This window comes from Mixophyes fleayi, chromosome 1, assembly GCF_038048845.1.
Source record: "Mixophyes fleayi isolate aMixFle1 chromosome 1, aMixFle1.hap1, whole genome shotgun sequence".
NCBI lineage: Eukaryota > Metazoa > Chordata > Amphibia > Anura > Limnodynastidae > Mixophyes > Mixophyes fleayi.
The window spans coordinates 452,847,425-452,872,858 of record NC_134402.1 but is presented as its reverse complement, the minus strand read 5'-3'; the positions used below and the strand labels follow the sequence as shown (position 1 = coordinate 452,872,858).

General features: G+C 41.2%; 2 protein-coding genes across 3 annotated transcripts in view; one reads left to right on the top strand and one right to left on the bottom strand.

The window, feature by feature from the left end:
- Nucleotides 1-727: 727 nt before the first annotated feature.
- On the top strand, nt 728-25,165 carry LOC142101882 (aquaporin-7-like). The gene is made up of 7 exons (XM_075186315.1): nt 728-776; nt 3,325-3,562; nt 15,735-15,861; nt 18,116-18,253; nt 20,515-20,633; nt 22,237-22,454; nt 24,154-25,165. Exons 2-7 carry the CDS (start codon nt 3,455-3,457, stop codon nt 24,323-24,325), a joined length of 882 nt encoding a protein of 293 aa, XP_075042416.1. The 5' UTR covers nt 728-776; nt 3,325-3,454; the 3' UTR covers nt 24,326-25,165.
- The window catches only part of TPGS2 (tubulin polyglutamylase complex subunit 2), a 1,173,328-nt gene continuing 1,170,486 nt past the window's right edge, over nt 22,593-25,434 (bottom strand). The window contains exon 7 of one of the 2 annotated variants that reach the window (XR_012679154.1): nt 22,593-22,965. The gene's annotated coding sequence lies outside the window, so the exon portion shown is untranslated. The remainder of the gene's footprint in view (nt 22,966-25,434) is intronic. The other variant, XR_012679153.1, reaches the window with a different exon arrangement.

The following is a 25,434-nucleotide window of genomic DNA, read 5'->3' as shown; positions in this document are numbered from 1 at the left end:
TTGTGAAAGAGTTACTGATCACTTACACTGAGAGAGTCACTATACACACCTACACTGAGAGAGTCACTATACACACTTACAATGAGAGAGTCACTACACACCTACACAGAGAGTCGCTACACACCTACACAGAGTTGCTACACACCTACACTGAGAGAGCCGCTACACACCTATTGTGAGAAAGTCACTACACACCTACACTGAGAGAGTCACTATACACCAACATTGAGAGTCACTGCACACCTACACCGAGAGAGTCACTACACACCTATTGTGAGAGATTCCTGGAGTCACTGCACACCTACACTGAGAGAGTCACTATACACCAACATTGAGAGTCACTACACACCTACACTGAGAGAGTCACTACACACCTACACTGAGAGAGTCACTACACACCTACACTGATAAAGTCACTACATACATACATTAAGAGACACTACACATCTACACTGAGAGAGTCACTACACACCTGACCAATATGTGCCCTTATTGATAAATGTGAGTTGTTCTCCAAAGTTAGAGCCTACTAGAAGTAATCTAAGGAAATCTAACCACGTAACCCACCGTTGAGAGTTTATATAAGAGGTGTTTATCTTAATAAGATGTATTGACGTGGCAGAGTGAGGTTTGGTAATCAGTGCCACTTAAATATAGATGAGTTTGCCAAGATAATTATTGGTTAGAATTGTGAAACACTGTAGAATGCTGAGTGGATTTATCATGAGACTTTCTCAATGTCGGGACAACATGGAGTAACTATATCTCAGCTCAGGGTAAGTGTCTGAAACTGTGACCAACTCTTTTCGGCTGACGTATCTTCTGCTTTTCCACATTAATACTCACTTGGTAAATGGAATATCATGGAATTCTATTCATGTTGAGATGTGCGCTACAATGTAGGTCATGACTCATATTAAACTTGCTATCACACTCAAGCACATGGTAATATTGCCATTGTGAGATACTGAAATATTGTGCAGTGTATCGTAAGATCTTAAAATAGTTTCTCCTGTATTTCTTTATTTTACATGTATCATAATAAGTGGAATATATACATTTCTAGAACTGTCTCCACCCACCGTATGCATACAGTTGGCTGCAGATGTTGAGGGTGACGGTGGAGTGAGGAATTTGGATACAGACGCCTAGTTCAAAAGCGGTCTTATTAGACCCAAGTGCAGGAACTCCAAACCCAACATCACAGGAATGTGAGAGAGGAGGGTGAAGGGTGGGAGTAAAAGAGCTACATACAGTGGACATAAAGGGCCCGATTCATCTTCGGGCATAAGCCCTTGCGAGAATTCGCTCTGTGCAGGCGCCAGAACGGGACTTACGCCAAAGACAGTAACTGCACGCGATTCATGTCCGAATGCAAATGACACTTACGGCTGCCTACAACTTGAGGGGTGGAGCGTGCGAGGGAAGGGGAAGACAAACAAGGGCCATGTACATTATGGGCATGTTAAAGGCGCACAGTGGGTGCTCCGACGCGGAGGCTGATTCTATCTCTGTGTGTCTTGTACGTACAGATTTTTTGGCACCAGCTCCTGGCAGGTGTAGGTGCTGATTGATAGTGATGACTGACAAGATATAGGGGTATATTTACTAAACTGCGGGTTTGAAATAGAGGAGATATTGCCTATAGCAACCAATCAGATTCTAGAGTCTGATTCATTAAGGATCTTAAATGAAGAGGATCCTTATTTCAGACTCCTGGACAAAACCATGTTACAATGCAAGGGGTGCAAATGAGTGTTCTGTTTTGCACATAAGTTAAATACTGACTGTTTTTTCATGTAACACACAAATACTTGATAGCTTATTTGTACACTGAAATTTAAAGTTGATATGTCTGTGTTACATGAAATAACAGTCAGTATTTAACTTATGTGCAAAACAGAACACTCATTTGCACCCCTTGCATAGTAACATGGTTTTGTCTAGGAGACTGAAATAAGGATCCTTTTCATTTAAGATCCTTAATGAATCAGGCCCCTAGTTACCATTTGTTTAGTACATACTGCAAAATGACAGCTAAAATCTCATTGGTTGCTATAGGCAACATCTCCACTTTTTGAAACCCAGTTTAGTAAATCTATCCCTATGTCTTTGTATTAAAAACTACATGTATGCATGCCACTAGAACACGTACACTATGTACTGTACACTTTAATAAGATCCTAATTTATGTTTGTAATGTAATTATATATTTATATATATATTTGTGTAACACATATTTGTATTAATGATTGTAGTATAATGTGTTGTTCATTTATTTGCTAAAATATTTATATTTTATGAATCAGGCCCAAAAAGCTTACACACTCTTAGTGACATTAAGGGTGTTTGTGATGTAAAGCCTGAAATTGTGATAAATCATGCCTGACCTTTTCCACCTTTAAATTGACCTCGCAAATAACAAAAATCAAGTGAAAAACATATAGACCATTTTTAGGAAAGATTTTAATGGAAACAGGAACCCATAAGAGCTCCTCAGATCCAAGTGAAAAAAATACACAAAAATGAAAGTACAGGTGACAAAACAAGAGGTGAAATAAATAATTAAATTAGTTCCAAGAGGTCCCGGCCCCAGCAGCCTGGCTGACTGATAAGTGGAGATCTAGCGCTTCTCATGAGCTAAGCTCACTCCCAAAGCAGTGCAGCCTCACAAGGCCATGTCCCCAACACAGAGGGGGGCACAAGATGTTGCTGTACCTGGGCCCCAGAGAAGACTCCAAAGAAAGATTTGGGGGCCACAGGTTGTACATCTCCATAAATTCCAATGTTCCGATTTGTCCTCAGGACAAGACGGTGGTGGGAGAAGAGGGCGGGGTTACCTTTCAGTATGGCGTGGTAATGTCACATTGGGGGTATGGCTATGTGGCGATGGGGACATGCTTACTACTTCCGCAGTGTTCGGTCACCCACCACCCCTGAAAACACCCCTTAAATCAGGACAGTTGGGTGGTATCCACCTCTCCTCTAGAGTGTAAAGGTACAAACCCTAATAAAGGTGGAAAAGCCATTTAAAGCTCTTACATTCAACTTGCAATAAAGAGACATTATTTACTAAGCCTGAATAGGTCAATCACATTCCACTTCCCTTGGCCAGGACCAGTACATCTATATTTACACTTGTGTTGAGTCCAGGGGGGAGTGATTGTGTTCTGCTGTTGCAGTTTGTCACTATCAAGTGTTTCCCAGTTGTTTTAGCCTCTGTATCTCTGTAAATAAAGTACACATTGAACCTTGGAGCTATTGGGAGGGTGTAAGTTTACTGCCAGATCTCCACATTGATTACTCTAATAATTTTCCTTCCAGTAACTTTTTAAGCAGCCCTGGATCTTCTCTAGGCGGCATGTGTTAGTGTTTAACCAGGACTGCACGCAGTGTCAAAGTGTAATGACACAGAAGGCTGCCGTCTGCAGCCCGCACAGTGTCTGTCGTCAACATGAAGATTGGGAGCTCTGTAGCCAACAAGATCCGCCGGGCAATATCTATCCGCAACAGATGGGTGCGAGAGGCCATGGCGGAGCTGCTGTCAACGTTTGTGATGATGGTGAGAGACAAGCGCTAAGTTATGTATTTATTAGATTGTGACTCTGTAATAATATGCAACATTTATCAATGTTTTTTTTCTCTACAATTGTTCATTATGCAGACAGATCGGCCTTTCTGTATTTATTGATTATAATGATAAGTTAAAGGGTTTTTCCACCTTCATACATTGTTATCCATTTCTAATTTTCTTCAGTGCTTCTTAGCCATGTATCTATACCATCAGCCAGAGTTGTGTATGCGCGCATCACAGCTGAGGTCTCTGCACTGAATACAGTTGTATGCAGAGAGACAGACAGCGGAAATAAACTGTTCAGCTTGATGATAGACATACATGGCTGAAAAGCACAGAAGGAATTTAAAAACAAAAAACGCAGTGGATTTAGTTAAAGTTGACATTACTTCTCCATTTGTAAGACGATAACGTGGACATCGCTATAGCTCTGGTGTTTGTACAAGCATTGTAATGTCCTGTAATAATAACAATAATATTGCCTGTATTACAAGTGTTTACCTTACTTGTGTAATGTGTCTGGTTTTATATGGTTTTCTTGCTATGCAATGTTATTAATTAACTTCAGCACTGAGCTCTGCAGTATGACAGGTCAGAGATTCTCACAACAAATAAATGTTTTCACAGCAGTCTTGTAAAATGCGGGTGTGTAGAGGGTAGCTGGCAGCCGGGTCGTAGAGGGTGGCTGGCAGCCGGGTCGTAGAGGATAGCTGGCAGCTGGGTCGTAGGGGGTCGCTGGCAGCCGGGTCGTAGAGGGTGGCTGACAGCCGGGTGGTTCTGTGCACACACAGACAAATAGTCTGCCAGGGATTGGAGCCATGAGAAGGACACACAGAGACCTCTCATAGAGACATATTAGTTATGAAGCATTGGGGATATACTGTATATTCATAGATACATAGTGCAGAAAAGGTGGTGTTGTCTACAGCAACCAGATTCATTATTCCAGTAGAGTTTAGAAAATAAAAACTAATGTCTGGTTGCTATGGGAGATGCCAGCTTTCTACACCTTTACCCGAATACACACAACATATACCAGAAGACATCGGATTTTCAAGCTTTCAGCACCCAGACTAAAGATCATTAGACAGATGTAGGGAATGACTGGAGATTGCTAGAGGGGCAAAAGGAAGTGGCCCAGGGTTTTCTACCAGTGGGCCGCAGTGCAAAAGTGGGAACTACAAAAAATTTGCAGGCGTGGTTTGTCTAATGTGGGTGTGATATAAATAGTCAATCAAAAATATGAATAATCACAGATCAGGAATTAAATACATCATCATCATCATCAACATTTATTTATATAGCGCCAGCAAATTCGGTAGCGCTTTACACCTTCCAGCCTTATCTGACTAGCATTCAAAGCAGAGACTATTCTAGTGACCAATATACAATACAGGGAGCATCCTAGTGACCAATATACAATACAGGGAGCATTCAAGTGACCAGTATACAATACAGGGAGCATTCTAGTGACCAACATACAATACAGGGAGCATTCTAGTGACCAACATACAATACAGGGAGCATTCAAGTGACCAATATACAATACAGGGAGCATTCAAGTGACCAATATACAATACAGGGAGCCTTCAAGTGACCAATATACAATACAGGGAGCTGTGGTGATACGAGCAGTGTTTGCTGAAATCTTATTGCGGGCAATACGAAAGAACGCTTTCAATCAAAAGTCCACCCTCCCTCCCGTCTTTTTAATTAAATCAGGAAGAGTTATTTTTTACATTGCGTATCGACTGGTTGCAAGTGTCAAAAAGACAGACAAACAAAATAACTTTTTAAAGACAAGTTTTATAACTACGCTCCAGACATCGATAAAGGAGCAAACGTGGAAATGTTTTCACTCTACTGATACCTCGTATCTCTCATTAAATACATAGTGACTGAGGCCGGACCCCACATCCCGAAAATCGTGCTTAAGGGGGGCTGTAACCTTGTTTACTTACAGTATAAGACTATGCTTCCAACATCAAATATATTATGAGTTTATAATTAGATCTTATAATAATACAAATTAGTTGGTTCATATTTGTTTATTTAAAACATGGCATCCTTAAGCGTAGTTGCCTACTCTCCCGGAAAGACCGGGAGACTCACGAATTTCTGTGTAATCTCCTGGTTCCTTGACACTTAATTGGTTAAGTGGTGGGATTTAGGCATACTTGCCAACTTTTCCTCGTTGGCTTCAGGGAGATCCCAGGGCAGGTGGGCGTGCTGGGGCAGGGATTGATGAATCGCATCAAGATGGCGGGATATTTGCGTCATAAAGAACCCCCCCCCGCCACTTATCTATTGTGGGGGCGAGAACTGGGAGGTTGCCCTGCTCTCCCGGGAGGTCTCCCAGAAATGCAGGAGTCTCCCGGACATTCCGGGAGAGTAGGCAACTATGCGTTAAAGAAAAGCAGCTAATGAATCTCTACAGACTGAAGTGTCTTTTACATTTCTGTCTCCATTACTGAAGTCATGTTGTCTTACCTGTCAGTCTTTGAGAAAATCTTGGTCGCCATGAAAATGGCCACCTCCATAGGCATCAATACATGGACATAGGACACAATTTCTGAACTGTGTCATCATGCCACAGATGGCGAAGCCAACCACGTCTTGTACTGGCTCAGCATCAGGGAGAATGCCAGACTCTTCAGGGAGTGAGGGAGATCACCCCTATTTCAGGGAGTCTCCCTGACATTCAGGGAGAGTTGGCAAGTATGGACTTAGGACGTGATTCGCACATCATCGTGGTCCTGCCCCCTGCTGTAATAGTCTAGGAAAATGTGATGTCAGTTTAGGGAGCAGGGCCAAATCACGCTACTCGCCGTTCCCCCGTCCCCACATGCCCACCTTCCCCAGATCTCTCGGAGCACATCTTGCCAAAGTTGGAAAGTATGTCCTTAAGTAATTTCCCAACCCACTATTATTGTTTCCAAGCAGTTTAAGTACCGTACTTTGCCAGGCAAATATTTACGTTTCAGACATCATCCTATGTAAACCTGTACTGAGAAATCTGTCACGCTTATTATGTCACTCTAACGTAATTGTGAAATGCTTCAATAAATAGAAAAGTGTTTTAAAAAATTACATTGTAAGGAAACATTGGTTCATCATTAAACATGATCCACTCCTTCCTGATTTTATTCCAGATAACCGAGTACACCAAGTTATATGACAACTGTCATTAAATCACTTCCACGTAACTAGATGATGAAGCCTTTGTAAGTGATCTCAGGAATCGTTGTAAACGTCTGAATATCGCTATAGAGAAACCAGAACGTTCTCAAACTCTGATAGACAAAGTTTAGCAAAAACGAATGGGTATATGTATAGAGAAACTTTACTTAGTAATATATTTGCTTGAATGGGATTATGGTCTAAAAGACCTAAAAATTTAAGCTCGATAACATATGTGCAGTATTAAAAATAAGTTGGATGGTCATTGGGCCTGATGGCAATCAAAGCCTACGTACTGTGTGTGTTTTTTAAAAAAACGCACGTAATTTCGTCATATACATATCAGTAGTCAACAACAAGCAGAGCCGAAGAATATGGGTGTAGGTACGCTCTGCATATGCGGCAATGGCCTATTGAGAAGGACAACACTGCAAGATATGTACAATATATATGTTCAATTTAAAGTCCCAGCAGAACGCACAGAAAAAAAGTATTCATTGATTTGCGACCTGTTAATAATATAGACATTCATGATAAATCATTTAAAAAACACAAAACTATTTTTTTTTACTTGAAATAGATATATTAGGGTGTTATTAATGTCTACTGTACATACAATGTATTTTTACAGTTGCTCCTGATTGCAAACACATGTTATAGCATGCATACGAGACTGATATAACTAGGACTCAGACTAGACCTCTAGCTGCAGCAAGAAATACGGCAAGTAAACCACCATACTTCTGTGGGCGCCCAAGTTTGATTTGACTTTTTCCATGAAATACAATTATTAGGATGTAATTAATGACTACATAAAATGCATTTTACAGTTGCTTCTATAATTGAAAACACATGTTCTAGCATGCACATGTTCTAGCATGCATACACAGCCATCACCACTCTGCACGTACATCCAACCTGTAGCTGGTTTATAGTGGGCAACAAATCTTTTGATCACTGTGTGATAATCGATCTGTCCTCTTGCATTTAATGACTCTCTTTAACAAATTTATAAAGTAATGTATGTGGTTTGATCGTAATCACTCAGACTAAATCATACTGCAAGTTAGGCGTACTGCCAGTTCAAGACAGCGTTGTGCAGCAGCTGAAATTCATACAATTTATTTTGACAGCATTGTGCAGCAGCTGAAAGTCATACAATTTATTTGGATCTTGATTCAGTATGCTACCATTGACATTGTATTTATAAAATTCTTTCTTGATTTGGTGTACAAGTTATTCATTGCTGCCCATTGACCAATGACAAACACATATAGATCACTGGGAGAATTTCTCTGTCCTTGTTCTGTGACAGTTTGTTTTATAATTATATCTGTTTTGCAACTATTAATTATTGGACAGGCATTGTTTCAGCACCTTCTTCAGATATATCCTTTTGTTTGGCCTAGTAATAATTAATACATTAATTAAACATGCCGAAAAAGAGTTTGCTGAAAACTGGCTTTTAATAGAAGTCATCAACTAATATATTATCAGAAGAGAAGTGCATATGAATTTTCTTTGATCTGAGGGCAATTTGAAAATTTGGTGACCTTTTCCGTGATGCAAGACCATTCTTCAGGTGCAAGGGTCTCCCCATATCCTCTTCTCATCAGACTTCCTGGGCCTCCTTAACTGACTGGTCATGCTTAAGTAGTAGGGAGTAACAAGAAGAAAGAAGATAAGGATCTGAAAAGGCCGAAGGCCTCAAGAGAATGATGGGAGGGTAGTGGTGGCTTAATCTTGCTATTATACAGATGGCAAATCTCTAGATACTGGTAAAAAGAACCAGGGGAAAGGTTAAGGCAATCGTGGAGAACTCTGTTAAAGTACCCTGTTCAATTATATTAAGAAGGAATTTAAAGTTTAGTTTTGTCCAGTCTTTAAATGCTCTTGGGTCAAGACCCGGAAGAAAGTTTGGATTATGCAACAAGGGGGCCATCCTGCCTGGGTTGTCTATGAACTTGAATGCAAATATACCAAAGTTCCAAATTGAAATTGAAAAAAGTCAGGGGAGGGGACTGCATCAACTAGGGTTTGTCTTCTGTCCTTGGTATCTATCCCTAATAACATCATGGCCAGCCTCTGCATCTGCAAACATACTAGTGTGGACATTGACAGGTGATAACATTAAGCAGGCTAGGTGGGCAGCTAAATAATATTTTTGAAGGCTGGAGAGGTCCAGGCCTCCATCTCTGGAGTGTTTTTTGGTGGACTCTGGGCCGTCTAGGGTAGAGGGTAGAGGATGGAACTCTCACTGGAAGCGTTTGGAGCAAGTAGAGTAAACTAGGCACTAGGCTCATATATTTAAAACTGACACTCTACCCAACCAGGATATAAAAGGTGACTAAAGCAGCCCCAAAACGGTCATTGGGCACAATTTTAATGTATGCTACCAGGAGCTATGCTTCACGTTTTCCAGTCTAAAATGAATATGCTGTTCAAATGCTGCTAATATACCAAGATTGATTTACTGCTATAGATATTACAATGGAGCATTTTTGTCTTGAATTTTATATGAATTTAAAAAAAAAAATTTCCATGTGGAGTGCTGGTCTCCAGGTTTTACTTGAATAGGTACATGTGCAATTTTATTTTGACCTGGAACTCATTATGATAACTATGGAGGTGTTGTGCGGCTCTTCTTGAACTATCTATCGAGATGCTATTCAAGTTGAAGACTTTTAGCATTTTAAACCAGTTTCTAGGTATTATACTACATGTTGCTAGAGTTTATCAGTAAATGGGATCAAATCCTGCTTGACAATCAGAAGGTTGAAATGCCCACATGTTAAGTGTTTGTTGATGTTGACACAAACCCAGAGGCAGCAACAACAGCAGCATTTTGAAAAAGAAGCAAGACATTTATTTAAGAAGATGTTAACACTGGCATTCGTAGTTTACAGTGTAGAATTCATCCAATTCTCAAGGCCTTGTGCCCTTTGGACTGTTTATGTTTTATCTCATCACGAGATAAAATTCTATGTATTCTGGAATTTATATCATTTATCATTATATCTTTAGGTTTAACAAAACAATATAAAGCTTTTTCTTAATTAGTTAGAATGTGGGGGTGGTGATTATTTGATAACGCATCGGGTTAGTTTTGTATTTTCTCCCCGCTCATGATCCCAAGGCTGACATAAATCCTGCACACCATCACTAACTATGTTCCTGGTTGTTAGAGGGGCTTACTGACATTGGTTTCTCGCTAATGGCAACTTTCTTTTTGACTACTGTTTGCATTTGTAAATAAATACGGCTGGATTCTACATTTGGTTATGTCGTTTAACCAGCAATTTTCGAAACCACTACAGTTTTAGATTCTTAAATACTTAGGGCCTGATTCATGTTCGAACACAATGTGAATGCAAATTGCGTTTAAAAAAATGCATGTAACTCGCACGCACGTCCGCCCGTAATACGAATAACTGCGGATCTCAATAAAAGTTTCCATTTGAATCTGGGTATAAGTACACTGTGGCTATACGGTACTTGCCGTATGCAGACAGACAGAAGAGGCTGCAGAATGCTCACATGTGCAATATAAAGTACCATGCAAAAACTTATAAAATAAGTAAACAACTCTTAATACTATAATCATTAATAAAAATATATACAAAACTAAAAATTATAATATATATATATATATATATATATATACACACACACACACACACACATATATACACACACATATACACATACATATACACACACACAGACACACATATATACATACTTAGTGTTACCCTTCACATTCCATTTTGAGGGTCCAACTAAAATAATCAAACACCTTTACTGTTATGGAAAAGTACTGCAATAGCCCCTATTTGCCAATGATGCATAGTTTAAATAAACGTAGGGTGTTACAATAACCCGAACATGGCAATTGGCAAATTAGGAGTTATAGATTGAGAAAGGACTTTGACTTCTGGCCCGATGGTGTAAGAGAGGCAGAGAGATGAGTAAGTGCAGGACGTTGGAACTACACGAGGGTTGTGTAACCCAACACAACATTATACAATACTGATACGCATCACAGTACAATGCCAAAAGAAATCATACCTGCTGTGACACGTGGCAGATTGCAGTCTTGCCAGCAGCTTGCCACCCACTATGATCTCTGTACAGTCCACACGTGACAACAGGATTAGGGAGGGTTTGGATGGAAAGTAGGACAACAAATTTAAACAGAGGCAACATCTAATGTTATCCAAGGTTAATCTCAATCAGTTGATGTATGATTGAGATTGAGATTCAAGAACAGGAGGCACAGACAGAAAGTTACCCAGGTGCTTTCAGAGACGTTTAGAAGACAATCTGGTACATGTACAAATTACGTTATAATTCCAAGGGGCATGCTTCTAGAGCAGAATGCATGCAGAAAATGTTATTAGCAAAATAATTTACTCTTAGTGCTATAATTAATAATAAAGATATATATTTTTAAATAGTTTTTTATTTTTTCAAATGAAATACAGTACATAAATCAGGATGTGCATTGTACCTGAAATGGATTTCTATAGTTTCTCTTACATGCAGACACATGTTGTGGAATGCATACGTGTCAGTCATCACTATCAGTTAGCACTGACACCTGGGGGTAAATGTATCATACCCCGGTTTTGTCAACTCCCGCGAGTTGGGCGTCTTCGCAGCTTAAATTTAAGCCTTTAAATTTATAGCCGCGATAAACACGGCAATCATGAGCATTGTCAGGGCTCTGTATGAAACAGAGAAGATAGCAACTGACCAATATTTTTTAATGCAGAGGACAGTCAGTGTAATACTGAGCAGTACGTTCTCAGGGGCGTACACAGGGGGGGTTTCTGGTTCTCCAGAAACCCCTCCCCTCCGCCGACGAACGGGAGCTAAACAGTGCCGCAGTGTATTGTACAGCAGCCGCGGCGCTGTCTAAGAAGTGTCCGCGGCGGTGCTGTATTGTACTACAATACAGCACTGCCGCGGACACTTCTTTGACAGCGCCGCGGCTGCTGTACAGTACAGCATCGCCAAAATGGAGCTGCTGCGCATGCGCGGTCTCATGCGCAGCAGCTCGCTCTCTCTCTATATTTTTTTTTGGGGGGGGGAAACCCGCCCTGAAAAATCCTGTGTTTGCCCCTGGTTCTACCTATCTGCTTCATACATGGAAGTTTTTGTATCTTTGTTAAAATGTATTTTGCAAACAGTGTTTTCTTACCGACTCTTGTATTACTTATGTGTCAGACCCGGGAGGAGAAGAGAGTAGGTGAAAGTACGAAACAAATAGGAGGTTGAAGGGACCCATGAGAGGGATTGTTATTGATGCAACAAATCCTTATACAAATAATGAGATGGAACCACTGTATGTCATAAGTAAACTGGTACTGGAGAGAGCTACAGTGTATTTGAGGATGTGAATGGCCTACTGACGGTTATGGATCTGGTGTGGTACAGGCCTGGTTAGTAATGTATTCTGAGTAGGCCTGTACACATGCAGAATTAACAAGGCAAGACACAGAGGTTGCATCTTCAATACTTCAATGTAGTGGTGATTACAGTACACATGGATGTAAGGAAAGTCTATACACCGCAGGGTCTTGGAATTAGCAGTGTAAGCGAACAGTCTGTTAGGTACGACAAAGGTTCTTGTACAGCGAGATTGAAGGTGACGAGAGTCTGTGTATAACACTGAAGGGTAACGTCACACTTGATAATAGACATAGTCTTGTACTGATGCACATGAAGATACTTGCAACAAGGAAGTCTCAGGGATAGTGCTCCAGCACTTGGTTGATGAACAAGTGACAGGTAGTGAAGACAGGCCCAATGTCCTCTCACTCTCACCATTAATTTAAACCATAAATTAGCTGTATATTAGCAGCAAAACGCAAACATTTAATTTAATGAAGGGGGTGGTTCTTACCATGTAGGGGGCTGGACCTTAACGTGACATTTACAGTTTGCACAGTGCATCTACTCAGATGTTCCCGTCTCTCCGCGCACCTTAGCGCGCTTCTCTTTAGTAGCGGCATCTCCTGAGAATGGAAAGTACACTAGGAGAGCGCCTGCGTGTGCTGGGTGAATCGTGCAGAGTGCACCGGTACAAAACCAAGGTGTATTGCGCTGCGTATTTCGTGCATTTCATAACTGAGGCTTGTTGCGTCTCTGGCACTGAAATGGTTAAATGAAAGTGATAGTATTGTTGTGGTCTGTGCAGCCGAACAAATGTCACAGAGGTAAGAGATGTGTTTGGATTTGTGCATTATCTCTGCTGATTGAGTCCATTAACCTTTCCCAGAGATATGTTTTTTCCTGACATTTCTCTTCATTAAATGACAATATTTTGTCCTTGGTGAGTCCAGGCCTCCCGGGCGATGCAGGTTGTGTGTTTGTTGATATTTAACACCGTCCTCATTACCTGCGCCTCATATCACAGCGGCGGCTCTGTCTGCTCCATCGGATGGACACATATTGATTGCGGAGGAGAAACCGTTCATCACAACAGTCTGCCCAAGTGTTCACCTCGGACCTGTATATAGTGAATTTACAGGAACTCATAGTAAAATAGGACCACAATGTACAGACCCATAGGGGTAAATTTACTAAACTGCGGGTTTGAAAAAGTGGAGATGTTGCCTATGGCAACCAATCAGATTCTAGCTGTCATTTTGTAGAATGCACTAAATAAATGATAACTAGAATTTGATTGGTTGCTATAGGCAACATCTCTACTTTTTCAAACCCGCAGGTTAGTAAATCTAGCTCATGGTGTCTCCATTAATAGAGGCGAGACAGAGGGGCGCGGGAACAGCATCGTGGATAATAAAAATAGCAGCAGAAACATTCAGATGAGGGGTTGTGAGGTGAAATATTTTAACGGCTGTAACTCCCCTCTGCGGTAACATGAACATGTTACAAAAATTACATATAAAGTCAGGAAAAGCAAATGTTAAAAAAGACAATTGTAAGATTAGTCACAGAGAACATACCTGGCAGTGTTTAAAATTACTATAGAAGGACAAACAACAGGACCTGACAATTAGTGGACTGAAATAACATTCTTAATAAGGCAGCCTATGGAATTACTAAGACCCAGGACACCCCTCCATAGTATAGTATCCCTCTACCCCTAACTTACAGGGTCTGTTCTTGGTTTTAGAGATATCTGAAAATTTGTGTTCATTACAATGTCTCTATTTTTATCATTGACCATCTAGAGCAGTGTTGACTAACCTGCGACACTCCAGGTGTTGTGAAACTACAAGTCCCAGCATACCCTTCCATCAATAAGCTGCTATATATTGGCAAAGCATGCTGGGACTTTTGGTTTCACAACACCTGGAGTGTCACAGGTTAGCCAACACTGATCTAGAGTGACATAGAAACAGGGGTCACTATTCTTCCTGTTTATTTCAGCTTCACTCGGCTATTTAAAAGGATGACGGCAATCTGTCACTCAATCCGTTTTCAATAAAATCATCACTGTAGTGCAGAATGGAGGCAGGAACCAGCGCTACTGAGGGTGAGGGTAGAGGGGTCACTTGTCGCCATCCTTGTCTCTCCTACTCGCTCATCCTCAAGCGCCCGTCAAAGGATAACTCATAGTCTTCAGTCTTTAACATAGAAAAACGTCAAGATCAAAACCTTACTACGCGTTACTTTCATGTTTGCTATGTACCTTGAAGAATAACCATTCTCTTATATTTTAAAATTAATTTCAGTTTAATCCTCTCCCGTTCACACTTTTGCACCCACTCAAATGCCTTGTGTCCCACAAAAGCTTTGCACCCTAGGTTGCAGCTTAGTTAGCCTATTGGGTCAGGCCCTGGCCGCTCATACTTGTCTGTGTCGCCAATGGGGTTTTTCGTCCTTTAATAATTCGGACCCAAGTTTAATGTTAACATTTTTTTTTATATATAATTCTTGCTGAGTGATAACCAAGTTTAGATAATGAATATTCCATGCTGGCTATTTTAGTGCATCACGTGACGGTCTTATATACACCTGCTCAGCACAGTATAATCCTTGGAAAATATATTAAATTGTCAGCAACTATATATCAGCAGACTGCAGGAAGTGAGGTGCAGATTGTTTGGAAACAAAATGTTCTCTCTCCACTAGGTCAGATTATAGATACATTCACATGTATGTCTGGGAACACAAACTGTATTTGATAATAGCTTTAGGCATTGTTATCTATCATGAGGGCAACACGGTGGCTTAGTGGTTAGCACTTCTGCCTCACAGCACTGGGGTCATGAATTTGATTCCCGACCATGGCTTTATCTGTGTGGCGTTTGTATGTTCTCCCCCTGTTTGCGTGGGTTTCCTCCGGGTGCTCCGGTTTCCTCCCACACTCCAAAAACATACTGCATAGGCAAATCGAGGTGGGGTTTACTAGTGCCTGGAAACCCCCCTCCAAGCCGGGGCACTGTGCAATTGAGCTGGCTGGACCCTGCCCCTGCTTCGCATGGCTCTGCTTGAAAAGGGAGAACTGCGTGCACCCTGCATTGTCCGTGTATATTATAGGGATATGAAGAGTTGGAGAGCAACCAAGCACTGTCTAATATTATAGCCACGCCCCCATGCATGCTGGTCACGCCCACTGGCGGCATGGTGTGGAAACTCCCCTCTACAAAGCCTGCGTTTGCCCCTGTACTGGTAAGTTAATTGGCTGCTATTAAATTGCCCTTAGTCTCTCACAGTCTGTGTGTCTCTCTCTGTCTGTGTGTATGTTAGGGAATTTAGACTGTAAGCTCCAATGGGGCAGGGACTGATGTGAGTGAGTTCTCTGTACAGCGCTGCGGAATTAGTGGCGCTATATAAATAAATAGATGATGATAATCATATCCATTCCATGTCAGAGAGCTCTGAATGTTTGTAGAACATTGTGCTATAATAACTGAATTCTCTTATCATTGCTCATTATATATAAAGTCATAACAGTTGTCAGAGATTATCTTTATAATATAGATGTTTCTTTTCCCTCCCACAGACGTTTGGTTTGGGTTCTGTAGCGCAGGTGGTTCTGGGTAAGAATGCATTTGGACAATACCTGAATATTAACTTGTCCTTTGGAATCGGTGTCACTATGGGAATCCACGTAGCTGGAGGAGTATCTGGTGAGTGTTTCAGCCTAAAGTATAAATAATACAATACTACATCCATGTAAGTCTTGTTAAACCCTCACTAATAACGTAGAAAGACATGCATCAGAGGAAAAGAGATATTTATGGAATAAGTGTCTCATTCTGCAGTTTTTTTTCCAAATCACTGCAATGACTTTGAACTATAGGTGCAGATTTTCCCACACAGGGAATAAGCAAAATCAAACCGCTTCCCTGTCCGGCTCCAACTAAACACACAGTTCTGCCCAGAGTCTCTTGTTTAGAAATCACTTTCTTACACTCTATTCTTCAGACTGAGAGCAAAGGGTTTTCTGACATTCCCAATCTTTATAACAGCTTGATTGGCCGGGTGAGGACCTGGAATGGCCCAATCATCTGCTCTTCCACTTCAACACTCAGACTCTCACTCCAGGGCTCAAGGATTTTTGGCAGAGAGAAAGGAAGACAAATACCCTATCAGTGCCACCACAATGGTTCTTTAGCTCCTCAAGCAATAACAGAGGAATCTGGGAGAAATATATATTGTGTACTCGTGTCAGAAGGGTCTAATAGTATGTACTGTGTATAACTACATCGTCCCAATAAGCTGTAGCATCCTGGCTCTCAGAATTCTATCCATCATTCTCTAGAAGGTTACTGAAGCCTTAAACAACCTGAAATGTAATACTTTTATTGCAATAGGCAATCTGGTACTAAACATTGTTTTTTACTAGGCTATTTTTCTTGGTCGTACCTTTGACCAGGATTGTCAAAAATCTGTCTATTCGTAGTCCGCCAATTAGGTCATCCACATGAGGTATAAGATATGCATTCAATTTAAGTACAATGTTTAACTTTCTAAAGTTATTGCAGAAGTACGATGTGTCCTGACCAAATACTATGGGACTGTTCGGTGAAACCTAGGACAAGCATTATTTTACCTCCTAAATAATGGAATTATGTCTAGCCTCGGGTACTCAATTACAAAAGACGTACATGCAGGCAAGAAGGACCTACATCTGCCTTCATCACTTCCCATGGGTTGCTGGTTAGTGGCACCAGGTTGTCAAGACCTTGGCAGTGCTAACACACAATATTCGCACAATACCCTTATACTCTAAGTCCTTCTTAGCGCTAAGTGGTCTTATGGTCCTGGCATACAGTTCAATCCCTGTACCCCATCTATGGTCTTGCTAAACCCTATAAAAGTAGGAATGCTCTTACCAGGAACTGATGTATTCTAGCTCATTGAGTTTGTCCTCTTGGTAGATGCCTTCAGTAGGAAGGAACTGATGTATTCTGGCTCCTTGAGGTTGTCCTCTTGGTAGATGCCTTCAGTAGGAAGGAACTGATGTATTCTGGCTCCTTGAGGTTGCCCTCTTGGTAGATGCCTTAAGTAGGAAGGAACTGATGTATTCCAGCTCCATGAGGTTGCCCTCTTGGTAGATGCCTTCAGTAATAAGGAACTGATGTATTCTAGCTCATTGAGTTTGTTCTCTTGGTAGATGCCTTCAGTAGGAAGGAACTGATGTATTCCAGCTCCATGAGGTTGCCCTCTTGGTAGATGCCTTCAGTAGGAAGGATCTGATGTATTCTAGCTCCTTGAGGTTGTCCTCTTGGTATATACCCTCAGTAGGAAGCCTTCAGTGGTGAGCTATCACTCTACCAAACAGACCAGCTGATCCGCATCCTTTAGTTCCACTTGGCATCCAGACATGGCTCACAAGTCCATCGAGGACGTCTTTTTCCGCAACCTGGAGTGGAGTCCTCTGCCTGTAGCCATTTACTTGCAAGACGGTTTGTCTGTATCAACCACCCATTAAGCCTGTACAGCCGTGGTAACACCCAACCGAGCCAGGAACTTCACTTCCAGCTTTGTATATTGCCAAGTCAAACGTTCCAAAGCTCTCCAGTGAGGTATAGAGCACCGGCCACTCATCTGCTGGAAGTTTCTCCTGTCCAGAGGTGGCCAGGAATGCCTCCACATCCTCCTCAGCTCTCGTCTAATGCAGCAAAGCTTGCACTCTGCAACTGTGAGTGCGCCCTGTGTAAGATAATTCTTCACCCTCCCTGGGAGCGCTAGTTTAAATGTAACCAGCTGATGCTTACGCTTATATGAGAAATGATGCAAGAACACAGATGACCCTGCTGCCAAGAGCTTACAATCAAATTAATTTAAATAAGTGTAATGATCATTAGATTTCTCTCAGATGCCCCTTTCTGACGTTTTTACAAAAGCAAAGTGATAATGTTTGTTCTGTTGTTTCAGGAGCTCACATGAACTGCGCTGTGTCTTTGACAAACTGCATCCTGGGCAAGCTGCCATGGAGAAAGCTTCCTGTTTACATGTTGTCCCAAATCCTCGGGGCTTTCGTGGCAGCCATGGTGGTCTACTTTCTATACTACGGTACTGAACCCGTTTTACAGTATTTGCAACATTTAAAGCGTAACCCGTCTCACGCACACAGCGGCGGCAGCCATTTTGTTTGCTGAACCAATGTTCATGAGAATGCAGCCGATGGACTAACTAGTATCTAATAAAATCACTGGGGCGTGAGGGAGTTTCCAGTAATATCTCTGCTTCCAACTGAACTGAATATTGATTCAGCACCAAAAAATGGCTGCTCCCACTGTAGGTAGAAGAGGTATCAGTTCAGGAACTTGCTAGAATTGAAGATATTTGCGATAGTCTGGTCCTTAGTAATGTCTTGTTTTTATCTACTTTTGACTTTGCTTTTCTCTTTTTTAAAATATATCATAGTTGTCAACCGTCCCTAATTTCCAGGGACATTCCCTATTTTTAAAGATTTTTTAATATTGATCCACATCTAAATAAAATACTTAGTATTCTGCATGTTAGTCATACTTACCAACTTGACAAAGTTGGTTTCCGGGAGAGGTGGGCGTGATGGGGGCGGGACCCCAAAATGCGCATCATTTTGGACCCGCCCCCCGTGACGTAATGATGCAAACGCGTCATTTGACAGCGGGGGGCGGGGAGTTTGGGAGCTAATTCTGCCCACTTCACTAGGAAGTGGGCACTTCCTAGTGAAGTGGGCAGATCCGGGATATCTCCACACTCGCCCGGGAGTCTGGGAGACTCTCGCAAAATGCAAGAGTCTCCCGGACATTCCGGGAGAGTTGGCAGGTATGATGTTAGTTGCTTTCTTTTCTTATACTCTGTGCTTTGGGATTTAACATTTACCAAAAATGCAAAAATGTGCAGTATTATCATGTTCAGTAAACATGACGTGATGGGGGTTGTAATATTCCGAGGTCTGACGAGACCTGTGTGATATACCAGGAAAACGTCCTGGAGATTATTTTAAGCTGTTTGCAACTATCATCATCATCATCATCAGCTATTTATATAGCGCCACTAATTCCGCAGCGCTGTACAGAGAACTCACTCACATCAGTCCCTGCCCCATTGGAGCTCACAGTCTAAAATTCCCTAATATACACAGACACAGACAGAGAGAGACTAGGGTCAATTTAATAGCACCCAAATAACCTACCAGTATGTTTTTGGAGTGTGGTTGGAAACCGGAGCACCCGGAGGAAACCCACACAAACATTGGGAGAACATACAAACTCCTCACAGATAAGGCCATGGTCGGGAATTGAACTCACGATCCCAGTGCTGTGATAAATACAAAAATAAATACGTGCATAAAAATAATTTAACATGTTTCAATTTTAGTCTTTATTGCCACAATCTTTTTCTCCCGTTGCTAAGTGGAATGAAAAAGTTCCAGCTGATAACAAAACGGAAAAAAGTATGTTAATTGTTTTAATGATACATTTCAATGAATGATGTAAGCAATACAGGGAGGAAGAACGAGATGTGTATAGATAAATAAAACAGAGAACAATCCACCTTTGTGGACATTTTTTAAAGTGTCTAAAGGCCTACATAGCTTAAACTGTTGGTTGGATACACTCTTGGGTAACTTGTATCTAACAGTACCTGAGTTTTTAAAACAATTATTTTCTCTTCATGAGACAGACATATTTGCATATGTGTCAAACACACCTCCGCTCACACATTTTAAGCAAACACTTTTGCACTGTGCAAATAAAAAACTGCTAATTTTGGGCGATCATCCAACATCATGTGCTGCTTTCCTGTATTCACAGGTAAAAATCTTTGGGAAAATCAGAAAGGATTCTGATTTTACCAAATTCAGGTATTGTTGTAGACACATACATACATTGTACTAGAGAGTGTAGCCAGTTAACAATTGCATTTGCAAAATAGACTAGATTGGTTCATTAGATTTAATTAGATTATAAAAGTACACACTGGGGCATATTCAATTGTTCATATTCATATTCAATTGTTTACTTTTTCCGCCACAGAAAAAGTATTACCGTTATTACGGTTATCTAAGCCGGATTTCAGCTCGCTGCTCCCTGAGCCGCGAGCTGAAATCCAGCTTGAAAAGTACCGTAATAACGGTATTTACGCGCACTATTTCCGTAATGACGGTAATAGTGTGCGGGGCGCGTTACATTAGGCTGTAACACCAACAATTGAATCTGCCCCACTGTGTATTAAAGAGCCAACCACGTCAGTATGGACTTGCGGCTTGTTTAGTTTACAAACCTCTAAATCAAAACGATGTTACCGTTAACCGATTGAAATGTGACCTTCTCGTCTGACAGAGGCGCTGTACAATTACTGCGGGGGGAACTTTACTGTGACGGGTCCCATGGAGACAGCCAGTATATTTGCCACGTACCCCCAGCCCTACCTGTCTATAGGAGGGGGGTTCTTAGACCAGGTGAGTGGACAACTCTCATATCATTAAATCATTTCATGTGATTCCCAGACAGATCATAAACACGGTCATAGATGAAGATCTGGTATAACAACAGGTTAATCTCACATGTCCGGAGAGAGGAACAAGGAATCCGGCAATAGAGCTGTGATCTACGATGTTAACCCCCGGCACCATCATTGTTTGTATAGGGACCCTATATAACATATAGGGGCCCTATATAACATATAGGGGCATATTCAATCAGGTTTCCGGTCGTTACCGCAGAACCTGCGCAGTATTGACAGTAATATGGTACTGCAGTAACGTGGATTTTCCTACACAACTCTATGGTGTGCGCACGAAAATCCACGTTATTGCGGTACCCTGGATTGACTTCGCGCCCGTTCCCGCGGACCAGAAACCTAATTGAATATGCCCCATATAGCCTGAAAGTTTCACCATCAGTAAGTAGAGATATTAAACAATAACATGTGAAGGTGACCCCCCCCCCCCATCCTCTCCCCCAGGCGAAAAAGTGCAAAACTGATCCGGTCAAAATATTTACATTATTATTAAAATAATGTGTTACATGAAGCACATTCAATGCTAAATAACATGCAGGTGTAACATTCAGGCAGCAGTAAATGATAGTGGCCATATCAGGAGGAAATCAGCCGAGTGCGTTTTATAATAAAAGTTATTAATACAGTATATAGTCTAGTCAATAGATAATGCGAATCCATATATAACACAGAGTATGGCAACAACTGACGAACTAATCAAATATATAAGAAAGACCTAACACCAATAGAATAAGAACAGATTAAGTGTAATAGTAACAGGCAATTATATTATTATTATTATTAACATTTATGTAAATAGCGCCAACATAATCTGTAGCGCTTTACAATTGGGAACAAACACAGTAATAAAACAGGACTGGGTATTAGCTATTTGTGAGTGGCTGTTGTGAATGTACGTATATATATATATATATATATATATATATATATATATATATATATATATATATATACATACTTAAAAATAATAATTTTAGAATCGCGACATAAATATCAGTTGTCTCGTTGTATATGTGTTTCTTCCTTGTGTGTTTGGTACACAAATATTATACACATACAACACCACTCAAAAATCATCTTGCCTAAATAAAATGCTGGTATTAGAACTTAATAACTTCTGTTACTTGAGATTTGAATTCCTCCTGAAATTCCCTGCTGCACTCTCAGAAATAGCCTATTGCTGTCATTTGACAGATATGCTGTGAATGAGTGACTTAGCAATGTCTATAAGCACGGAAACAATCTTGGTTGCAGATCTTACTAAGGAAGGTCAAATATTCACAAATCAAATGGCAGCAATGGTGCATTTCCGAGTTTTCAACAGACAATTTCAGACAGTCCTATTTAATATATGGAGACACGTTCCAGTAAATTGCAGTGCCCAGCACGACTTTAATGAAGCAAAGGCATTTTATCTGAGGATCCTGTCTGACCAGTGCTTCAGTACAGTGTCTCTGGATATAATTTACATGTATTGGTGACTCCCAACATGGTTTTAATCTCTGACCGGTGAATGTTGTGTTACTTTGATATTGTTACAGGTGGTTGGTACAGCTGCCCTGTTACTATGTATCTTGGCTATCAATGATCAGAAGAACAGCCCAGCTCTGAATGGGACACAAGCTGTGCTGGTTGGGCTCTTGGTTACAGTCATTGGGATGTCCATGGGAATGAATTCAGGATACGCAATCAACCCAGCTCGGGATATAGGGCCGCGGCTGTTCACTGCAGCCGCTGGATGGGGGCTGGACGTCTTCAGGTAAAATAATCTGTGTGTTCCTTGCTTAGAAATATCCCATCTCACAAAACAGAAAATTGTGGTTGAAATCTCAGCAACATACTGCAAAAACTCTAAAATCCTGGCAGTGTTTGCACTCAGTAACTCATGAACTTACACTCTGTTTAGTGGGTAGTTAATAACAATTATCTGAGTACACATGATGACAGATGTCATACACCCGGCTTACAGCCTCTATGGCCGCACTATGCATTTCCCACAAATCTGTGGTTACGCCTGTGTTATCAGACATGTGTGATTAGACGCTGCCAGCAAACAATTGAGTCCAATTACGAGCAGAACGTGTTACAAAGATTTACTTTACGGTGGTAGTTTAAGTGATCCTGATACATTTCTTCATGACTTCAGCCTGTGATAAGAGAAGTGTATAGTCGTAGGTGACGTCACCTCGCAGCGCTGCAGGAACGGTACAATGCGGGTTATGGGAAGGTTGTTTGAGGTCACTCAATGGACGGAGACTGACCTAAGGTCGCTGTAAATAGATATCAGTTTATATGGTATTGGTTAGAGAATTATACAGGCACTTTCCTGTGATATCACAGTATAATCCTTCATGTCTGCAACATTTTCAGGTAAAGTGATAGTCAGAGATCATTCGGTGGTGTCAAGGAGATTCGTCTCCAATAAGTGCATTTAAAGGGAAAGTTCACGAGGCAGATATGTCACTTTTAATAGCCATTGGATATGACAAATTGTTTATTTGTGAGACACCACAGTGGCCAGCAGAGGCGGACAGAGGGGAAAATAGGGCATACATAAAACAGGGACATGTAAGGTAGATTATTACTACATACAAGTGTATCCAATGCACAGACCTATATACCTGGACAACATAATTAGCCTAAGGTGGACATGCCTACTAACAGCTGAGCCGTAGACAGAGACTGAGAGTTATATAGTGGAAGGAGCAGGGTCATCCAGCAGCACAGAGTATATCAGGAGATGAGTGATGTGTCAGTGAGGACAGGACTGCATGCGACAGGGGCAGTGACATGATGTGAGGGGGGAATGGAAGCAGCAGGAAACCACAGACTGAGAGTTATATAGTGGAAGGAGCAGTGTCCCCAGCAGCACAGAGTATATCAGCCGTAGACAGAGACTGAGAGTTATATAGTGGAAGGTGCAGGGTCCCCAGCAGCACCGAGTAGTGATCTGGGGCTCCTGTCACACTGATGCTTGAGGACTGTGGTGTCAAATGCACCTTTATATTTAACAAAACCCTACATCCACTCTATCAATCAGGGGCGGATCTAGAGAATACTTCTACCCAGGGCGATTTAGGGGGGCGATTTAGGCCCCGCCCCCTTTTTGACATCTGAGGCTGCCGGCGGCTGCATACTATGTGCAGTTCCGTTCAGCAGTGACAGGTAGGGACAGTGTGCTGCCCGGATGCTCTGATTGTGTTTAAAACACAATCAGAGCAGCCGGGCAGCACACTGTTCCTGCCTGTCACTGCCGAACGTACCTGCACATAGTATGCAGCCGCCGGCAGCAAGCCCCTGCTAGGGGGGGGCGATCGCCCCCCACCCTGGATCCGCCACTGCTATCAATACATATACAACACTGAGAAACGAATGAGGGGGGGATAAACTAATTTTCAGGGTCACTAAGCAATGTATCCAGAATGTTGTAAGAACACAATCCTTGTCATTCCTCCCAGGGCTGGGAATTACTGGTGTTGGGTGCCGATCGTCGCCCCTCTGGTTGGCAGTGTGACCGGTGCCTTCCTGTATAAGCTGCTAGTGGCACTACACCATCAGCCCGTGGAAGAGAGGAAGATAGATGAGATGGAGAAAGGGAACTTAGACGTGGAGACCAGTGAATACATGTGACCGTCGGAGTATAACCCCGCATCAGCCAGTGACGGAGCATTAAGCCCAGGAGATTGCAACGATGCCTAACGCTCAAATACTGGATCGCTAACAAGAGACATTATCTGTATATAACTACACTGCTATGTACATACGTCTGGGAGGAGATTCTGGGCTTCTCTCTATACTTGTATTATATTGTTTAACTGTCATTAATTTATCCCCCCCCCCCCCGACTGTATATTGCCTCTCATCTCCACCAGTACAGTGCAGATAGAATTTTGTGATTTGAATGTTGAAACTTCAGCACCCCTAGTGGTGGAGAGACGGTAGTGCTGTCGCTAGTGCATTTTGTACTGTAGTGTGGGAAGTCTATCTACTATAATTTTATGTTATTGTATTTATAATGGAGCATGCTTTTGTTGTATTTAAATATGGATGTACATGTTTCAAATGTTTGCACAGTACATTACACAAAGTATTCAATGCTATAAACTGTAGATTAATGAAAGTACCAGGAATCTTATTGGGTAATGCGTGCAGTGTAAGTATAATATAACTGTCCCATCTACTGTTTATCTATGTCAACATGACGTCATTAACGTTACTCTTAGGAAATCATGCTCTTCATGCCTAATGTACACTGGACCCTTGCAAAGCTGAGCCAATATTCAGGAGAATGTAAAAGAAATGTTCCAAATTTATTCATTCATTTTAGGCTACACTTTGGCTGCATAAAATACACACTATACATATGCGACATAGAATATTAAACTCCATAGTAGTCAAATGAAGCAAGTATAATAAATATATATATATATATATATATATATATATATATATATATATATGTATATATATATATATATATATATGTATATATATATATATATATATATATATATATATATATATAATCAGAGGTGGAACAGCCTTCAAAGGCTGGTACATGCTTATAAAGTGTGGGATTTAAACATTTTTAGAAGAGACAGAGTTATGATCAATCTTAAAGAGCAAATGTTAATAGTGATAAGAAAAGGGGCGGACTAGAGGGGCCAAATTGGCTCTTATCTGTGTCAAATTCAATGTTTTTGTACATGCATATTATTAAAAATATATTTTTACTGTTG

What these genes read in the sequence shown, in the direction of transcription:
- LOC142101882 (XM_075186315.1), top strand. Translation starts at nt 3,455, where the DNA reads ATGAAGATTGGGAGCTCTGTAGCCAACAAGATCCGCCGGGCAATATCT. An exon ending in GGTCTACTTTCTATACTACG is followed by an intron (nt 18,254 to 20,514) that starts GTACTGAACCCG and finishes CTCGTCTGACAG; the next exon opens with AGGCGCTGTACAATTACTGC. An exon ending in TGGGGGCTGGACGTCTTCAG is followed by an intron (nt 22,455 to 24,153) that starts GTAAAATAATCT and finishes CATTCCTCCCAG; the next exon opens with GGCTGGGAATTACTGGTGTT.